The 17,476-nt window shown below is 47.8% G+C and overlaps 1 protein-coding gene across 4 annotated transcripts in view; it reads left to right on the top strand.

Annotated features, from left to right (window-relative positions):
- SHROOM2 (shroom family member 2) overlaps positions 1–17,476 on the top strand; it is a 142,453-nt gene that overhangs the window by 67,271 nt on the left and 57,706 nt on the right. For 3 of the 4 annotated variants that reach the window (XM_060087372.1, XM_060087371.1, XM_060087369.1), the window contains exon 3: positions 12,049–12,180. The exons of the other annotated variant lie outside the window; for it this stretch is intronic. In XM_060087372.1, coding sequence (XP_059943355.1) covers positions 12,049–12,180 — 132 coding nt within the window. The remainder of the gene's footprint in view (positions 1–12,048; positions 12,181–17,476) is intronic. 4 annotated transcript variants of the gene reach the window in all.

Genomic DNA, 17,476 nt, shown 5'->3' with positions numbered 1-17,476 from the left:
GCGGTGAGCAAACCGTCTCGCCAGTTTGCAGCTTCTTAGCGCAGTGCCCGATGCGCAAGGGCAAATGAAGGGCTTGGACTTGCTGAATCGAATTGATTTGAACTGCACCGGGACGGGCGTCATTGGAGGGCCTGATGGGGACGCTGACACTGAGGTGCTCGTTCAGTACAACCTGTCAGTGTGACATCGGCCAGCCCAGGGCAGGCAGCAGCAAATAAACCCGAGCCAGCGACACATCCTGGGGGACGGAATCAGGATGCATGAGTATTTCCACCGGTTGCATCTCACAAGGTGAAAGTAAAATGTTGGTCAATGTCAGATCTTATTCTAGGGTCCAAAAAAAAAAAAAGCAGGTGTGTAATAAAGTTGGTTTAGTAATGACAGCTATAAAGGAGGGAATTTGCACCCCAGTAGAAAGTTGGATGAAAGACGCTCATAGGCAGTTCCTAATATGAGAAATGCACATAGGAAACAAGTGTTTAAAGAGACGTTTAACTAGGGATCGACAAGTTTACTTACAAGCTAGGTTTTGATTCTCCAGCTGGCCGAGATCTAATGGAATAGCAGTGCCCATTGGTGCTGAGATGCAGGGAAACAAGTGCTTATTTGATGTAATGCTGATGAGACTTTCTGGTGAGTGGTTTGGCAACATGTGTCAAAAGGCCTATTTTGGACTCAGAATTTCATTTCTTGGATCCTAGATATTCAGCCAAAGGAAATGACTGAAGTGAATTAGGGACCATCCATACTGCAGAGTGCTGCTGTTATAAATGCTGTCAGCCAAATGAACTTATCTACACAACAGAAACAGACTCCCAGATACAGAACACAGACTGGTGGTTGCCAAAGGGGGGTGGTGGGTGGGGGAGGGATGGATTCGGAGGTGGGGATTAGCAGATGCAAACTTTTATATATGGAATGGGTAAACAACAAGGTCCTACTGTAGAGCACAGGGAACTCTAGTCAACATCCTGTGACAGGCCGTAATGGAATAAAATATGAAAAAATATATATATATATGTGTATAACTGAGTCTCTGCTGTACAGCAGAAATGAACACATTATAAATCTATACATCAATAAAATTTTTTAAAAAGAATACAAGTGCTATTACAAAATTAAAAAGTGGTGTCAGCAGGCTTCCCTGGTGGCACAGTGGTTAAGAATCCATCCGCCTGCCTATGCAAGGGACACGGGTTCGAGCCCTGGTCCGGGAAGATCCCACATGCTGCGGAGCAACTAAGCCCGTGCGCCACAGCTACTGAGCCTGCACGCTAGAGCCCGCAAGCCACACCTACTGAAGCCTGCACGCCTGGAGCCCGTGCTTTGCAACGGGAAAGCCCACCGCAGTGAGAGGCCTGCGCACCTCAGAGGGGACTGAGAAAGCCCGTGCGCAGCGACGTAGACCCAACACAGCCAAAAGTAAATAAATAAAATAAATTTATGGGAAAAAAAATGGTGTCAGTATTTCCTGACATGGAAAGATGCCCCTCAAAGTCCAGTTGAGTGGAACACATACAAGCAGTTATAGAACTGTATAGGCCCCATGAAAAAAAGTTTTAATTTTTAATTGTGGTAAAATACACATAACAAAACTTACCATCTTATCCATTAAGTGCACAGTCTAAGTGTATTACTTCTCTGATGATAAAAATGTCGAGCTCGTTGCACTTTTTTTTTTTTTTTTTTTGGCGGTACGTGGGCCTCTCACTGTTGTGGCCTTTCCATTGCAGAGCACAGGCTCCGGACGTGCAGGCTCAGCGGCCATGGCTCACAGGCCCAGCCGCTCCATGGCATGTGGGATCTTCCCAGACTGGGGCACGAACCCGTGTCCCCTGCATCGGCAGGCGGACTCTCAACCACTGCGCCACCAGGGAAGCCCTCGTTTCACTTTTAAAGAGGAGAGGCCTTTGGGGTTCCGTGTGATGTGTGCACAGGACTCAGCAGGAGGTTTGGTCCCCAGGAGGCGGTCAGCTGTGCCCTGTTCTGGGCGGTGCCCCCAGGAGGCTCTGCTTATTGCTCTGTGATCAAGACAGGCTCACCCTAAGGGGTGGGTGTTGGAATGCCGGCTACAATTACTCCAAGAGTGACTTTTTATGCCGCATTTATGAGTACTCAGAGTCACACGTGGGCGTGGGAAAACATTCACTTTGGAACGGGAATTGGGGGGGAACACGTCAGCCTTTCTCCCAACCCCTCTTCTCCGCCCGTTTTGCCGCTCCGGAGAGCGGCCGTGTCAGTACTAATCTCTTAGGTTTCCTTTTAGAAACAGGTACCTACTTATGTGTTACACATGAAAATGGGGCTTGGTCCAGGTTGAGTGCTCCGACTCAAGATTTCTCCTGACCCCGTGCGGCTCCACGGTCTGGATACTCTGCTGTGTGTCTAGCAGATCCTCTGTGTGTGGACATTTATGGTGCTTCCGGCGTACAGCAGACAGTGCTGCGGTGTGATGCTTTTGTACACGAGCCACATACATGTGTGCGTATAGGCCGTCCCGATCCATTCCTAGCGTGGGAGGTTTTGAGGCAGAAAGTGGCAGAAAGTGCCGTGCATTGTGAAGTTTGTTTCTGTTGGGTTTGTGGATGTGATAGGTGACAGATGCTTTTATTGTTGAAATGGGCATTCCTGTCATTATGACCAAGGTTGGGCATCATTCCATGTGTTCAGAAGCTTTCTTTTTTGAATTCAAGGAACATAGTTAAGGATCTAAAAACCGGATGATGTGAGTTCTGTTTGGAGTACACACCATGAGAACTGGGGGTAGGACAGAGAAGGCTTGGGGGCCCGGCCCGTTCGCAGTGGAGTGACTGCGTATCCAACAGACTTGTGGGGAGATGGATCAAACTTTGGCTGTGAAGGGTTGATGGGAGCCCTGGTATAGAATCCCATTTTTGTAATCCGCATACCTGGTTTCCCTTTAAGTGAGGGGTATGCAGAATGATTATCTAGTTTACATAGAGCTTAATATTCTCAGTAACACATATAACCCAATGTAAGACCAAACCAAGCAGTTGGTCCAAGTGTTTTTTTTTTCAAGCACACTTTTAAAAACAAACTTAGGTGTTTTTAAATTTTTTAAATGTAATTTTGGTTTAAATTTTAATACTGTGTATGGGTATTATTTTTGCCTATTAGAAAAGTCTGAAACGGTGGTTTTGCCTAGAAATATGAATAAAATTCTACAAAATGGTTAATTAGTTAATACTAGGATCTGTTGCTGTCGTCTGGCACATGGTGAATTACTGTTGTTGTAAGTACTAAAAATGCACATAATAAGGACTTTTAAAACTCCATACTAGGGCTTCCCTGGTGGCGCAGTGGTTGAGAGTCCGCCTGCCGATGCAGGGGACACGGGTTCGTGCCCCGGTCCAGGAAGATCCCACATGCCGCGGAGCGGCTGGGCCCGTGAGCCATGGCCGCTGAGCCTGTGCGTCCAGAGCCTGTGCTCCGCAACGGGAGAGGCCACAGCAGTGAGAGGCCCGCGTACAGCAAAAACAAACAAAACAAAAACTCCATACTAACTTACTATTTTCCTTATTACAAAGGCACCAGTGAGTGCTTTTAACATGATTTCTCTTAAATCGGTGACGTTTTCTTCTCTATCTAAATCTAAATCTCACCCTTCTCGTGTTTCTTTATCCCTAGGCAACCGCTAATCTGACTTGTATCTCAGAGATTAGTTAGCATTTTCTAACTAGTGTTGTATGTAGAACTCCAAAATGGATCATGTACTTTATATATATATATATATATATATATATATATATATATATATATATATATATAAATTTATTTTTGGCTGCATTGGGTCTTTGTTGCTGCGCGTGGGTTTTCTCTAGTTGCAGCGAGCTGGGGCTACTCTTTGTTGCGGTGCGTGGGCTTCTCATTGTGGTGGCTTCTCTTGTTGTGGAGCACAGGCTGTAGGTGCGTGGGCTCAGTAGTTGTGGCTCGCGGGATCTAGAGCTCAGGCTCGGTAGTTGTTGCTCACGGGCTTAGTTGCTCCGCGGCACGTGGGATCTTCCCGGACCAGGGCTTGAACCCACGTCCCCTGCATTGGCAGGCGGATTCTTAACCACTGCGCCACCAGGGAAGTCCTGGATCATATACTCTTAAAAAAACGGGGGGGGGTTAGTTTATGAAGGCACTCTGTAGTTAATTCATAGACTGGGCCACCAACACATCAATATCAAATGTTGCCCTACCTGAGGATCACCTAATGATAAATGAGCTGCCCGAACCCTCAACTGCCTGCCCAGCCCAGGCACCTTAAGAAAGGGTGGCTTTTCTGACGAAGATTGGAAACAGCTTAGGGTCCTGAGGGCGAGAGTGGCCAGCGCGGGCTTGGTTTTTCTCGGAGGTTCTGGGAAGAGGCGTGTACGCGCCTCGGTGTAAAACACATACCCGTGGTTTTGTGAACGAACTGGGCATCATGGATCACATCCTGACGCCCTCTCGCTGGTGACAGCCGCTGGGTGTGCTTGGCTTGCTTCAGCCTGTGCTGCGAGCAGGGCACCCGGTGGCCAGGCGAGGGTGGCGGCGGGCTGACTTCACGAGGCGGTGGCGTCTGGTTTCACGGGGCATGGGCACCGCGTATCTTGTCATCGTTTAGAAGCCAGGACTGGGAGAGCGCGGTGCCTTAGGAGACAAGGACCCAGATCAGTGTCTCTCCCCAGCCACGTTTCTTTCCCAGACAGGTGAGAGCCGGCACTGCCTTCCTCCCAGAGTTGTGTCGGCTGGAAACAAAGCAGGGTAACAGGAAGCCCCACCGGGTGCACACATGTTCTCCTTTGAGATGTCCAGGTGGTATCCTGGCATCTGCCTGGGAGTCAGAGGAACCGGGCACCAGCAGGGGCAGCCTGGCCGTGCCTCCCGGGCACTTTGTCCTTCCCTCTTTGTTTGGCCAAGGAAGTGCTGCTCGCAGGAAAGTGGGGGAGGATGTGGTAACCTCTTCTGTGTCTGTCTCTCTGTGTACTTGTCGCCTGCACTTTCTTCCCCGGTGTCGGCCCCTCCCTGGAGATCCTGACGGGCAGGTGTGGGATGGATGTGGGCGCTGGTATTCCCCTGAGGGACACGGGCTCTTTTGCTGGGCGGCCACAGTGCTCATACCACTGGCTTAAGCAAATGTGCTTGGAAAAGGTTAAGACCCGAAACTGGGTCACTCGAGGCCTTTTCCTGATTAACGCAGGCGTCGGTAAGCCCCTTGCTGTGGGAGACGTGCTGAAGTAGGGGACGCTTCCCGCCCGGTGCTGGGTTAAGGCTGTTGCCGTCCGATGCTGTAAAATGCTCACTAAAAGCTCTGTGTGCACAGCACCGGGATACCATCCACTGTCCTCCGTTCACAGGGAAGTTGTTACCATACGTTCAGCTCCTAAAACACACATGGAATTTCAAACACCGTAGGAAAAACGTCTCTTAACGGTCAGGCCGTGAATTATATTGTATAGCTTGTAATGACTCTTTTGGTCTTTCTTCCACATGTATATGGTAATATTAGTCCTGTTTACAGCGAACTTCGCCTGCCACTTCATCGTGCGTGTCACTCTTGAGCCGTCCACTGCTGCGAGCAGTTTTTATGCCAGAGCCACATTATGCATAGGGTTGACGCATGTTTCCTGCCTCTTTGCCGGAGGCCTTAAACCCTTCCGTGACTCTGCTTACGTCCGCTCAGCTTGCCTTCAGGAGGAGATTAACACCCAAGGATGGAGGTTCGCTGCAGGAGGCCGTAAGGGATGGCCACATGGGGTGGCGTGGCGACACATCTGAAGAAAGGAGGTGTCTGGTCTAGGGACGGCACCCGTGCCTGCTAGGAGCAAGTTTGTTGCCACGTGCGTGGGTTTCTGGACGTCCCTGCGTTGCGGTGAGTTCTGCACCACGCCGGTGTCGTGCCGGGCTCCCCCCTGCTGCTGGTCCTTGGAGCTGGCCTAGGGCAGGTGGCTCTGTGCGTGGCCCCAGCATTGATGAGCGCAGGTGTTCCTGAAGCAGCGAGAGGACAGGGATGGATAGGACGTCAGCAGGCTGTATCCTTCCTGCTTTTCCCTCCTCCCCACTTCCTCTCCTTTCTCCCCCCTCCCCCGCCCCCTCCCAAGAGCTCTTCCTGGGGCAGAAACTATGTTCCCATAGAGGGTGTGTGTCTTCCTGGGGATGCTGGTGGGTGTTGCTTTTGGAGGGTGGTCTGAGATTGATCGTTCAGATTTCAGGAGAGAAGTGTCTGTTGTGAGCATTTGCGGGATTGTGGCTGTTTGCTGCTGTGCTTATTTTCTTCTTAAAACAGAGTAGACCCAGAGGTTTATCCTGGACAGACGCCGACTCGTTTGGGCTGTTTGCCACTCCTGTTTTTATGAAATAAAATCAGAAGGGAAAAAAAAAAAGCCACATAGAGCAGAATTGTTTTATTTGGGGAAAGGTTGCTTCTATTCAGATGTAGATTTAGTGTATGGCTTAACCAACTGAATCAGTTGAATCTCTAGGTGAGATGTTTCATATTCTAAGCCAAGTAGAGAGTGGTAAACAGTTACGATTTTGTTTTTCATTAGAAGGCATGCAAGTGATGTTGATATAAGTTAATTTGGAAACGCTGATGGTTTCTAATGTATTAAGGCAGGCAGAGGATGTTGCACGTAATTTTGTTTCTATACCCTTACGTATACTTGCACTTAGTTATGTTAATGGTTGCACATTTGAGTGTCTGGGGTGTCTTGACCGAAAAATCCATTCTGTTTAAATGTAGCCAAGAAGCTGCATCGGTGCCTTTCTGAAAACTGGGGACGAGCACCGTGACCTCGGGGCGTTTGGACAAAGCGTTTTTAGTACTGGTAGTGCTCGGTGAGATAGTGCCCCTCACCCCCCTTTGCAAAACTTAACGGAAAACTAGCCAAGCCACGTGGGTCTGCTCCAGTTCTGCCTGAGTTCATTGTGTGACAGTTCTCCGCGGTCCTTCCTGCTCATGCACCCGGGGAACACCAGAGGCCGAGACAGGCGTGCACTTGCCCTTGCTGGGAGACAGATAAGGGGTGCCCCGGCCTCGTGGGGCGGAACCCTGATGCTTTTATCCCGTGTGAATGCTGTTACTCGGCCCTGGCATTGGTTTAAAGTGCAGCTTTGATGTCTTGTATCAGTTTCAGCTATTTAGGTCATTTGGGAATTTTCCTCTTTACCTCCCGAGTGGTCTGACCTCTGTTTTTGTTCGTTCACGTAATGTACGTGGGAAGCGCTCCAGCCAGGCGGCTGAAGTCATACCCATAGGTCCTGCCCTCGGGGCGCTGGCAGCGGAGGGGGCTGATGGGCATGGACGGGCAAAGCTCTCACAAGTGGTGCCTCTGGCAGAAGGAAGTCAGGCCGGAGCCGAGCTCAGCAGTCAGGCTGTGCTTTGAAGGCTGAGCCAGGTTTGAGACACAGACGTGGACCTAAGTCAGTGATGCCGGGGACCTCCTAGAGAGGCTGGCAGAGCGGATGGGGGAAGGGAGGAAGGGTAGCTCGGGGCTAGAGCGGCGGGTCTCAGACCTGAGCTCGCCTCTGAATGCCCTTGAGGGCTTGTGCAAACACAGCCGTCCCGGGCACAGGCTGTGCCCCGGCGGCAAGATCACAGTATCGCGGGGCGGGGGGGTGTGGGCTTCACTCCGTGGCAATTGGGAGCAGCTGAGGGTGGTGGGGTGAGGGCAGGAGCTGCCAGAGCTGAGTTGCAGGGAGACTGGTGTGGTAGAAGGTAGAGACAGCTCAGGAGAGGGAGAGGCCGGTCAGCATCTGTCCTCTAGAGGCTTGACCGGCACGTGAAGGAAGCCGCAGCTCAGGGCAGGCTTCATGTTGTGTCTGTAGGGTGGTGGTTTTTATGTGTTTGTTTCACTTTTAAAGAATAAAAAGGGTGTTTGCAGTTGTCGCCCTCCTCCAGCCCGGTATCTCGAGGGCCTGTCCCCGCTGTGGGCCTGTCCCTCGGGGCCTCCGCACACCCTCCCTCCCTAAGCTCTGGGGGCTCCTTGCCCGGAACCCACCCCCGTCACCCGCAGGACTCACTGGGGAGCATTTGAGGAATTTTCCAGCCTGCCCTTTATCTGGAAGGCCCCTCCCCACTGCCGCCCCCCCTTGACGCTTGCTTCTAAGATGCCCCAAGCATCACTGTTGGTTTTATTTTCCCCGAGGACTGTTCCCATCGCCAGTGTCGCCTGCAGCCAACACACCCTGTGGTGCGCCCGTCCCGGTGTCCCGCCAGGCCCTTCCCGTTGGCTTCCCAGCCTGCAGGCCTGGTACTGTCGGCCCCCCACCCGCGCTCGTGGGGACCACATGCGGACTGCGTTTATTTTCTGAGGCAGCGCCTGTTGGCTGCGCTGGGAAGGGTTAGGAAAATAAGCCGGCGTTCACGTGATTTTTTTTTTTTTTTTTTTTTGAGGGCATTCTGCTGTTTCTCTGAATGAGAAACATTTCATTGAAGCCCTTATTTTAATACTTCCTTTTTAAGAATGAATTTTCTGTATCTAGATCCGTTCTTAATTTTCATTGGTATCCTAGCATTTTTTATATTGGTGATCTAAACCCCTTCCTTTCAAAAAAAAAAGACTACCTAGCATAAAAAATTATTTTTGAAAATTGAAGTAAATTTAGATTAATTTTGGTGTGCACCTCGTGGGAGAGGTTTCAGAGAACCCTCATGAGGGTGAATAATTGGCTTTGGAAGCCAGAAAACCCGGTGTTCATAGTCAGCAGCATTGCTTTTCAGTATTTATGTGGAAGAATACTATGCCATATTGAAAATGACATTTTGGAAGAGCGACAGTGGCCTGGAGGAATGCTCACCGAACCAGGCGGGCTGCAGAGAGAAAGGGCCCCGCCAAGTCTGCAGGATGCTCTCAGCTGTCTGAAGCGGGGGGACAGAAATGCAGAGATGTTACCCCCCGTTCACCTTCAGATCACGGGTTATCCCCCTTTACTGTCTTAATCGCATTTTAATTTTTAAATGTTCCATGTTTTCTACAATATGCCTATTCTTGAAGATTTCCGAGCAGCGGTAGCCATTTGAATGAAAAGGATTTCTTCCATGTACACTGGCGTGACCATGGTGGTGACTGTTAGTCTCCCGTGGGCGTGACTTGGACTCAGCCCCGTTGCGTTTCCGGAGCTGGCAGGATTGTGCAGCTGCACACCCAGGAGGGGTCAGCCCCCGCACCCCGGCCAGGTCACGGCCGTTTCCTTCCTGGCATCGCGGACCACACCGCCTTGCCCAGAGGCATGGCCTTGGATGTCTCTGGGCTGAGCCGGGCCGTCCTTCCTCCTCCCGGAAGGGGCGTCCTTGCTGGTCTCCCCAGCCGAGCCGGCTTGTGTCTGACTGCGTGGCCTGCGGACGGGGCGTTCCTTTCACAGCTCTCCCTTCTGTTCCTGTTTGATGTCTGTGGGGGGCTGGTCCAGCTGTAGCAGACATAGCAGACGTCCCCGCCCGCCAGGAGAGGAAGGTTCGGGTGTGGTTCGCTGCATACCTGCTGTGTGTGCGTTTCCTTCTGACACGTGTGGCCCCCTGAGGGGGCAGGGCGGTTAACCCCTAACCAGGTACCACCAGGTACCACGTGGTCCGCGTTCTCCGAGGCCCTCACATCGGGGCATCTTGCCCACCTGTTTTGGCACAGCCTCTGGCCTGTTGCACCCCTCACGGCCCCAGACTTCCAGGGACCCGGGTGGTTTAAATCCACCTGGAGTGCGTATCTTGTGTGGGAAGAAACACCATCGTCTGTTGAAACGAGAGCCTTAAATCGGCCCCTCCATTTCTGTTCCATTTGGGAACGCTAGGTGGCGCCAGAGCGTTCGGTCCCCAGAGCTTTCCTGCCCAGCGTGGTCACGGGCTTCTGATGGAGAGACCAGCCCTCAGCCACATGTCCTCCTCCTCTCATCAGCAGCATCCAATTTTAGCCATCAGAGGGGCTGACAGACAGAAACTGCCTGAACCTTCCTCGATTCCCAGATATGTTCACTGTGCTCTAGGAAAGTCTGAGGACCTGATGAGAGCCACGTATGTAGGAAAATTTCAGTCTCCCCAGGAGCCATGATTCCTCACTTAGAGCTTCTAGGTACCACCCTTTTCACTGTGTTTTCCTTTTTTTTTTTTAAAGCTCCAATTAGTACCTTAACTTTGACTATGTCTTCTCGAAGTAGAGGCATATATCTGTGTACAGACATACCTTGCTGTGTTGTGCTTCACTTAATTGTGTTTCACAGATACTGCGTGTTTTGTTTTGTTTTGTTTTGTTTTACAAATGGAAGGTTGTAGTAACCCTGTGGCAAGCAAGTCTGTTGGCAGCATTTTTCCAACAGCACTGGCTCACTTTGTGTCTCACATTTTGGTAATCCTCACACTATTTCAGACTTTTCCACTATCATATTTGTTATGGTGATCAGTGATCCTTGATGTTACTAGGGTTCGGTTAATAGTGTTTTTCAGCAATAAAGTCTTTTAAAATTAGGGTATGTACCTTGTGCTTTTTAAGGCATAATGCTATTGCACACCTGGTAGACTATAGTATAGTGTAAACATAACTTTTATATGCACTGGGAAACCAAAAAGGTCACGTGACTAGCTTTATTACAATATTCACTTTATTGTGGTGGTCTGGAACCCAACCCGAAACATCTCCAAGGTCTGCCTGTATATTATCCTTTAAAATAAGAGGAGAAACATTTACTCTTCTCAAAGGGCACGACTGCCCCTGTAAACCAGCTGGTTCCCCACTCATGCCAATTACAGAGTTGAAATATGTTACCACAGGGTGTAAGGCGTTTTCTTTTCCAAGCCTCTTTTTCCTCTGCCTGCAGTTTGTCTAGTTTGTTTCCTTCTTTAATTACCTGTAAAGGAAGATGACAGACGTTACGGATATTATAGCACATAAAAAGCCATCTGAAAATGAAATTCATGTGGCCAGAACCTTCCTTACGAGGATTTTGAGAAACTTTATGAGGTACAGTATTGGTTTTACAATCACTTTACTTCTGTGGTGTGATGAATTCGTCTGTTTTATGCTTTAGCTCGTGGGAGGCTATCAGAAAGTCAACACATTCCACATTTTGCGACCCGTGTATTTTTCCTCGTTTCTGAGTCATCAGAAGGTTTATGTTATAAATGCTTTCTGGGTTTTCTTTAATATTTGTTGTTGCATAATATTCTTTAATTTTTTGCCTGTTGGAAGAATGTTTGATCCCCGTCAGGTACTTAGAGGCTCAATTGAACCCTTTCTCCGATCTCCATTGGGCTGTCAAGTGTCCCTGGTGAGGCTAGATCCGTCTTAAATTGCAGGAGGAGGAGGGGCGAGCATGGGCGGTGTGCTCATGCAGCAGCTTTCCCCTGGAGGCCCTGTGATGTTTTTACGGCGGCTGCAGGGATTTCCAACTGGACATGCTTTTTCACACCTGGGCAGGTGTGGTCAAGAACCTAATAAGCCACCCGCGGATGGTGGGGACGGTGGAGGGGGGCAGGGAAGGCTCCTGCCACGTTCAGAAGCCCTGGCAGGAATGGACTGGAGCCTGTTGGTCTTAGGACGTGGTGATTCCCACGACAGGAACCCTTAGATGACTTCGGACGCTCTGGGAGGCTCAGAGGAATACGTGCCCACCAGTCCCCGTTAACTACAGGGTAGCTGTGTGCACTTAGTTAAGTGAGTGAATAAAGAAATGCAGTCAAAACTCTGCGGGACCCAGCTCAAGCTTTTCTGCAGCCCAGCGCCTTCTCCTCAAAGAGGCTAAGGGCCTGTGCTAAGTTGCACTGACACCGGACAGACAGAAGATGCTGCTGTGTCTTGGGGGTGGGGCAGCGGGGGTCGAGGGCAAGATCCATGTACTTACTTAGAATAAATTTGGAAGCCTAAGGGCTGGTTCACATTCTGGAGCCTGTGATTCTCACCCGGGGATGTTCTCCGGTAACGAACTTGTACATAGAGCATTGGTGCCCAGATGCAATGGGAAGCACCTGACGGCAATGCTGTAAATCACCCAGGAGTCGTTTCTGCCTCTCGCTCCTTTCTTGGCCTGAAGTTGTCCTTGGTGTGAAGTCCCTGAGTCATCTGCATCCTTTTTCAGGAGGAATGAGCTGAGCTGGAGGCCGCACTCCTGGCACGTCACCAAGTTCTCCGACAGCCACCCCGAGACATCGGCATCTCCATTCCCCTCTACCAGCTCCTGCCCTTTGTGGCCAGGCCAGCACCACGCCAGGTAGGCGCGCCTTTCCCGCCGGGATGGGAAGCTGGTTTCACTTTCTGCCACACTCATGACTTCCCTGCCTTGTCGTAATGGTGCATTTCTCGCTTTATTTTAGTTTTTGTTGAGGTACAGTTAATTTACGATATTATTCATTTCCAGTGTACAACATAGTGATGCAAAATTTCTATAGCTTATACTCCATTTAAGGGTATCCTAAAGTATTGGCTCCGTTCTCTGTGCTCTACAATATATCCTTGCAGCTTCTTTATTTTATAGTTTATACCTCTTCCTCCCCTACCCCGATCTTACCCCTTCACCCTTCCCTCTCCGCACTGGGAACCACTGATGTGTTCTCTACGTCTGTGAGTCTGCTTCTGTTCTGTTATATTCATTTGTTTATTTTTTTAGATTCCACATATAACTGATACCATACAGTATTTGTCTTTCTCTGTCTGACTTAGTTCATTAAGCGTCATACCCCTCTAGGCCCATGCATGTTGATGCAAATGGCAAAATTTCATTCTTTTTTATGGCTGAGCAGTATTCCATTGTGTGTGTGTGTGTATGTGTAATATATACCAATCTTCTTAATCTGTTCATCTGTTGATGAACATTTAGGTTGCTTCCATATCTTGACTCCTTGTAAATACCGCTGCTGTGAACATTGGGGTGCATGTATCTTTTCAAATCAGTGTTCTCATTTTCTTTGGGTCTATACCCAGGAGTGGAATTGCTAGATCATATGGTAGTCCTATTTTTAGTTTTTTGAGGAACCTCCATCCTGTTTTCCACAGTGGCTGCACCAACTTACATACCCACCAATAGTGAACAAGTGTTCCCTTTTCTCCACGTCCTCACCAGCAGTTGTTATTTGTTGTCTTTTTGATGACGGCCATTCTGGCACGTGTGAGGTGATACCTCATTGTGGTTTTGATTTGCGTTTCTCTGATTAGTGGTGTTGAGTACTTTCCATGTGCCATCTATATGTCTCCTTTGGAAAAATGTCTGTTCAGGTCTTCTGCACATTTTTAAATCAGGTTTGTTTTTTTAGATATTGAGTTGGATGGGCTGTTTATATATTTTGCATATTAACCCCTCATTGGTCATATCATTTGCAAATATCTTCTCCCATTCAGTAGGTTGTCTTTTCATTTTGTCGATGGTTTCCTTTCCTGTGAAAAAAAAGAGGCCTTTAATTTTCGGGACTTCCCTGGTGGTGCTCTGGTTAAGAATCTGCCTGCCAATGCAGGGGACACGGGTTCGAGCCCTGGTCCGGGGAGATCCCACATGCAGTGGAGCAACTAAGCCTGTGTGCCACAACTACTGAGCCTATGCTCTAGAGCCTGCGAGCCACAACTGCTGAAGCCCACGTGCCTAGAGCCCGTGCTCCACAACAAGAGAAGCCACCACAATAAGAAGCCCGTGTACTGCAATGAAGAGTAGCCCCCACTCACTGCAACTAGAGAAAGCCTGCGCACAGCAATGAAGACCCAAAGCAGCCATAATTAATTAATTAATTAATTAATTTAAAAAGCCTTTACTTTTAATTAGGTCCCATTTGTGTATTTTTGCTTTTCTTTCCTTTGTCTTAGGAGACAGATCCCAAAACATATTACTACAGTTTATATCAAAGAGTGTTCTGTCTATGTTTTCCTCTAGGAGTTTTATGGTTTCTGGTCTTAAATTTAGGTCTTTAATCCATTTTTTTTTTTTTTTTTTTTTTTTTTTTGCGGTATGCGGGCCTCTCACTGTTGTGGCCTCTCCCGTTGCGGAGCACAGGCTCCGGACGCGCAGGCTCAGCGGCCATGGCTCACGGGCCCAGCCGCTCCGTGGCATATGGGATCCTCCCAGACCGGGGCACGAACCCGTATCCCCTGCATCGGCAGGCGGACTCTCAACCACTGCGCCACCAGGGAGGTCCCTTTAATCCATTTTGAGTTTATTTTTGTGTATGGTGTTAGAGAGTGTTCTAATTTCATTCTTTTACATGTCGCTGTCCAGTTTTCCCAGCACCACTTATTGAAGAGGCTGTCTTTTCTCCACTATATATTCTTGCCTCCTTTGTCGTGGATTAATTGACTATAAGTGTGTTGGTTTACTTCTGGGCTCTCTATTCTGTTTCATTGTGGTATGTGTCTGTTGTTGTGCCAGTACCAGATTGTTCGATGACTGTAGCTTTGTGGTATAGTCTGAAGTCAGGGATTGTGATACCTCCAGCTCTGTTCTTCTTTCTCAAGATTGTTTTGGCTCTTCAGGGTCTTTCATGTTTCCATGCAAATATTAAAATTATTTATTCTTGTTCTGTGAAAAATGCCCTTGGTGTTTTGATAGGGATTGCATTGAATCTGTAGATTGCCTTGGGTAGTGTAGTCATTTTAACAGTATTCTTCCAGTCCATGAACACGGTATAGATTTCCATCTGTGTATGTCATCTTCAGTTTCCTTCATCAGTGTCATACAGTTTTCTGAGTATAGGTCTTTTACCTCCTTGGTTAGATTTATTCCTAGGTATTTAGTTCTTTTTGATGCAGTGGTAAATGGGATTGTTTCCTTAGTTTCTCTGTCAGATAGTTCATTGTTAGTATGCAACACGTTTCAATCAATACAAAGATTTTGTATCCTACAGCTTGACCAAATTCATTGATGAGCTCTACTAGTGTTTTGGTGGCATCTTTAGGATTTTCTATGTACAGGAAGTCCCCTACATACGAACGAGTTCTGTTCTGAGAGCACGTTTGTAAGTCCAGTTTGTTTGTTAAGTCCAACAAAGTTAGCCTAGGTACCCAACTAACACAGTCGGCTATATAGTACTGTACTGTTTAATAGGTTTATAATACTTTTCACACAAAGAATACATAAAAATAAACAAACACAAAAAATAAACTTTTAATCTTACAGTACAGTACCTTGAAAAGTACAGTAGTCCAGTACAACAGCTGGCATCCAGGGGCTGGCATTGAGTGAACAGGCCAGAAGAGTTACTGACTGGAGGAGGGAGAGGAGGTGGGAGATGGTAGAGCTGAGGGATCGTCCACAGTAAGAGACTGAGGACACGCTGCCATGGCACTCACTCCTGACGTGGATGGCACAGGTGCTGGTTCCTTGCTGGATTCACTTCTATCGACCCTCTTGAAAAAACGATCCAGTGATGTCTGGGTAGTAGCACTTTTTTTCTCATCATAGATGACACGGTAGCTCTGGATTGCATTCTGAATGGCTGCTGCAGCCTTTGGGTACCGTTCTCTGTTCGGGTCTTGTGCCTCAAAAACTAACAGTGCCTCCTCAAATAAAGAAAATCCCCTCGCCATTTCCTGCATCGTGAATCTCCTTGGTTCTTCAGCTACTTCTTCTTCCTCTTGTTCCTCTTTGTCCTTTCTCTGGGCCTCCGGTTCTATCAGGTCTTCATTAGTAAGCTCCTCGTGTTATACAGCAAGGAGTTCAATGAAATCATCCTCTTGCAGATCTAGCTTGAAATAAAGATACTGTACTACTGTACTCTGCACAGTACTGTACAGTACACAGAAGCACAGCCACTTGTAGAGGATGCACGCACGTGACAATGTACCAGACACGTGAACTAACTTATGTGATTGGACAGGCGAATGCACGTTGCCGTCTTTGAAAGTTCTCAACTTGAAGGTTCGTATGTAGGGGACTTGCTATGTAGTATCACGTCATCTGCAAGCAGTGACAGTTTGACTTCTTCCTTTCCAGTTTGGATTCCTTTTATTGCTTTCTCTTTGATTGCTGTGGCTAAGACTTCCAAAAGTATGTTGAATAAAAGTGGTGAGAGTGGGCATCCTTGTCTTGTTCCTGATCTTAGAGGAAATGCCTTCAGCTTTTCACTGTTGAGTATGATGTTAGCTGTGGGTTTGTCATAGATGGCGTTTATTATGTTGAGGTACTTCCCCTCTGTGCCCACTTTGTTGAGCGTTGTTATCATAATGGATGCTGAATTTTGTCAAAACCTTTTTCTGCATCTCTTGAGATGATCATATGGTTTTCAACCTTCAATTTGTTAATGTGGTGTATCACATGGGTTGATTTGTAGATATGGGACCATCCTTGCATCCCTGGGATAAATTCCGCTTGATCATGGTGTATGATGCTTTTAATATATTTTTTGGATTCAGTTTGCGCATATTTTGTTAAGGACTTTTCATGTATGTGCATCAGTGGTACTGACCTGTAATTTTATTTTTCTGTGATATCTCTGTCTGGTTTTTGTATCAGGGTGATGCTGGCCCTGTAGAATGAGTTCAGAGCATTCCTTCCTTTGCAATTTTTAGAATAGTTTGAGAAGGAAAGGCATTAGTTCACCAGATGAAGCCATCTGGTCCTGGACTTTCGTTTGTTGGGAGTTATTTATTTATTTATTTTAGATTGAGTTTCATTACTGGTAATTGGTTTGTTCGTATTTTCTACTTTCTTCTTTTTCTTTTTTGCGGTATGCGGGCCTCTCACTGTTGTGGCCTCTCTCGTTGCGGAGCACAGGCTCCAGACGTGCAGGCTCAGCGGCCATGGCTCACGGGCCCAGCCACTCCGCGTCATGTGGGATCTTCCCGGACCGGGGCACGAACCCGTGTCCCCTACATCGGCAGGGGGACTCCCAACCACTGTGCCACCAGGGAAGCCCGTATTTTCTATTTTCGGTCTTGGGAGATTGTCCTTTCCTAGAAATTTGTCCATTTCTTCTAGGTTGTGTTTCTGTGGTATTAGTTATAGCTTTTTTCATTTCTGATTTTATTGATTTGGGGCCCTCTTTTTTTCTTGATGCGTCTGGCTAAAGATTTATCAATTTTGTTTACCTTTTCGAAGAATCAGCTTTTAGTTTTTTTGATCTTTGTTAATGGTTTTTTAGTCTGTATTTCATTTATTTCTGCTCCAGTCTTCATGATTTCTTTTCTTCTGCTAACTTTGGGCTTTGTTTCTTTTTGTAGTTCCTTTAGGTATAAGGTTAGGTTGTTTGAGTTGTTTGTTTCCTGAGGTAAGCTTGTATTGCTCTAAACGTCCCTCTTAGAACTGCTTTTGCTGTGTCCTATAGGTTTTGGATTGTTGTGTTTTAAATAGCGTCTTTCTTGACCTCAGAAGGATGTTCTTTTTCTGATGAGAAAAGGCCGTGGACACCCTGTTACTGGTAGGATTCTAAATTTTTTCACTGAGTAGGCAGGTGTATAATGCTTGAAAACAAAAAATAAAACACCAAGAGAAAGGACAAGCTAGTGTGCTTCCTCATTTATGTTGTCCAGCTGATAAATAGGAGCCTGGAGACTTCCCTTTCTGGCTGAATCCCTTTGGGCCAGACGAG

The sequence above is a fragment of the Mesoplodon densirostris genome, chromosome X (assembly GCF_025265405.1).
Source record: "Mesoplodon densirostris isolate mMesDen1 chromosome X, mMesDen1 primary haplotype, whole genome shotgun sequence".
Taxonomy (NCBI): domain Eukaryota; kingdom Metazoa; phylum Chordata; class Mammalia; order Artiodactyla; family Ziphiidae; genus Mesoplodon; species Mesoplodon densirostris.
The sequence above is the reverse complement of the archived record's forward strand: the minus strand, read 5'-3'. Positions and strand labels throughout refer to the sequence as shown.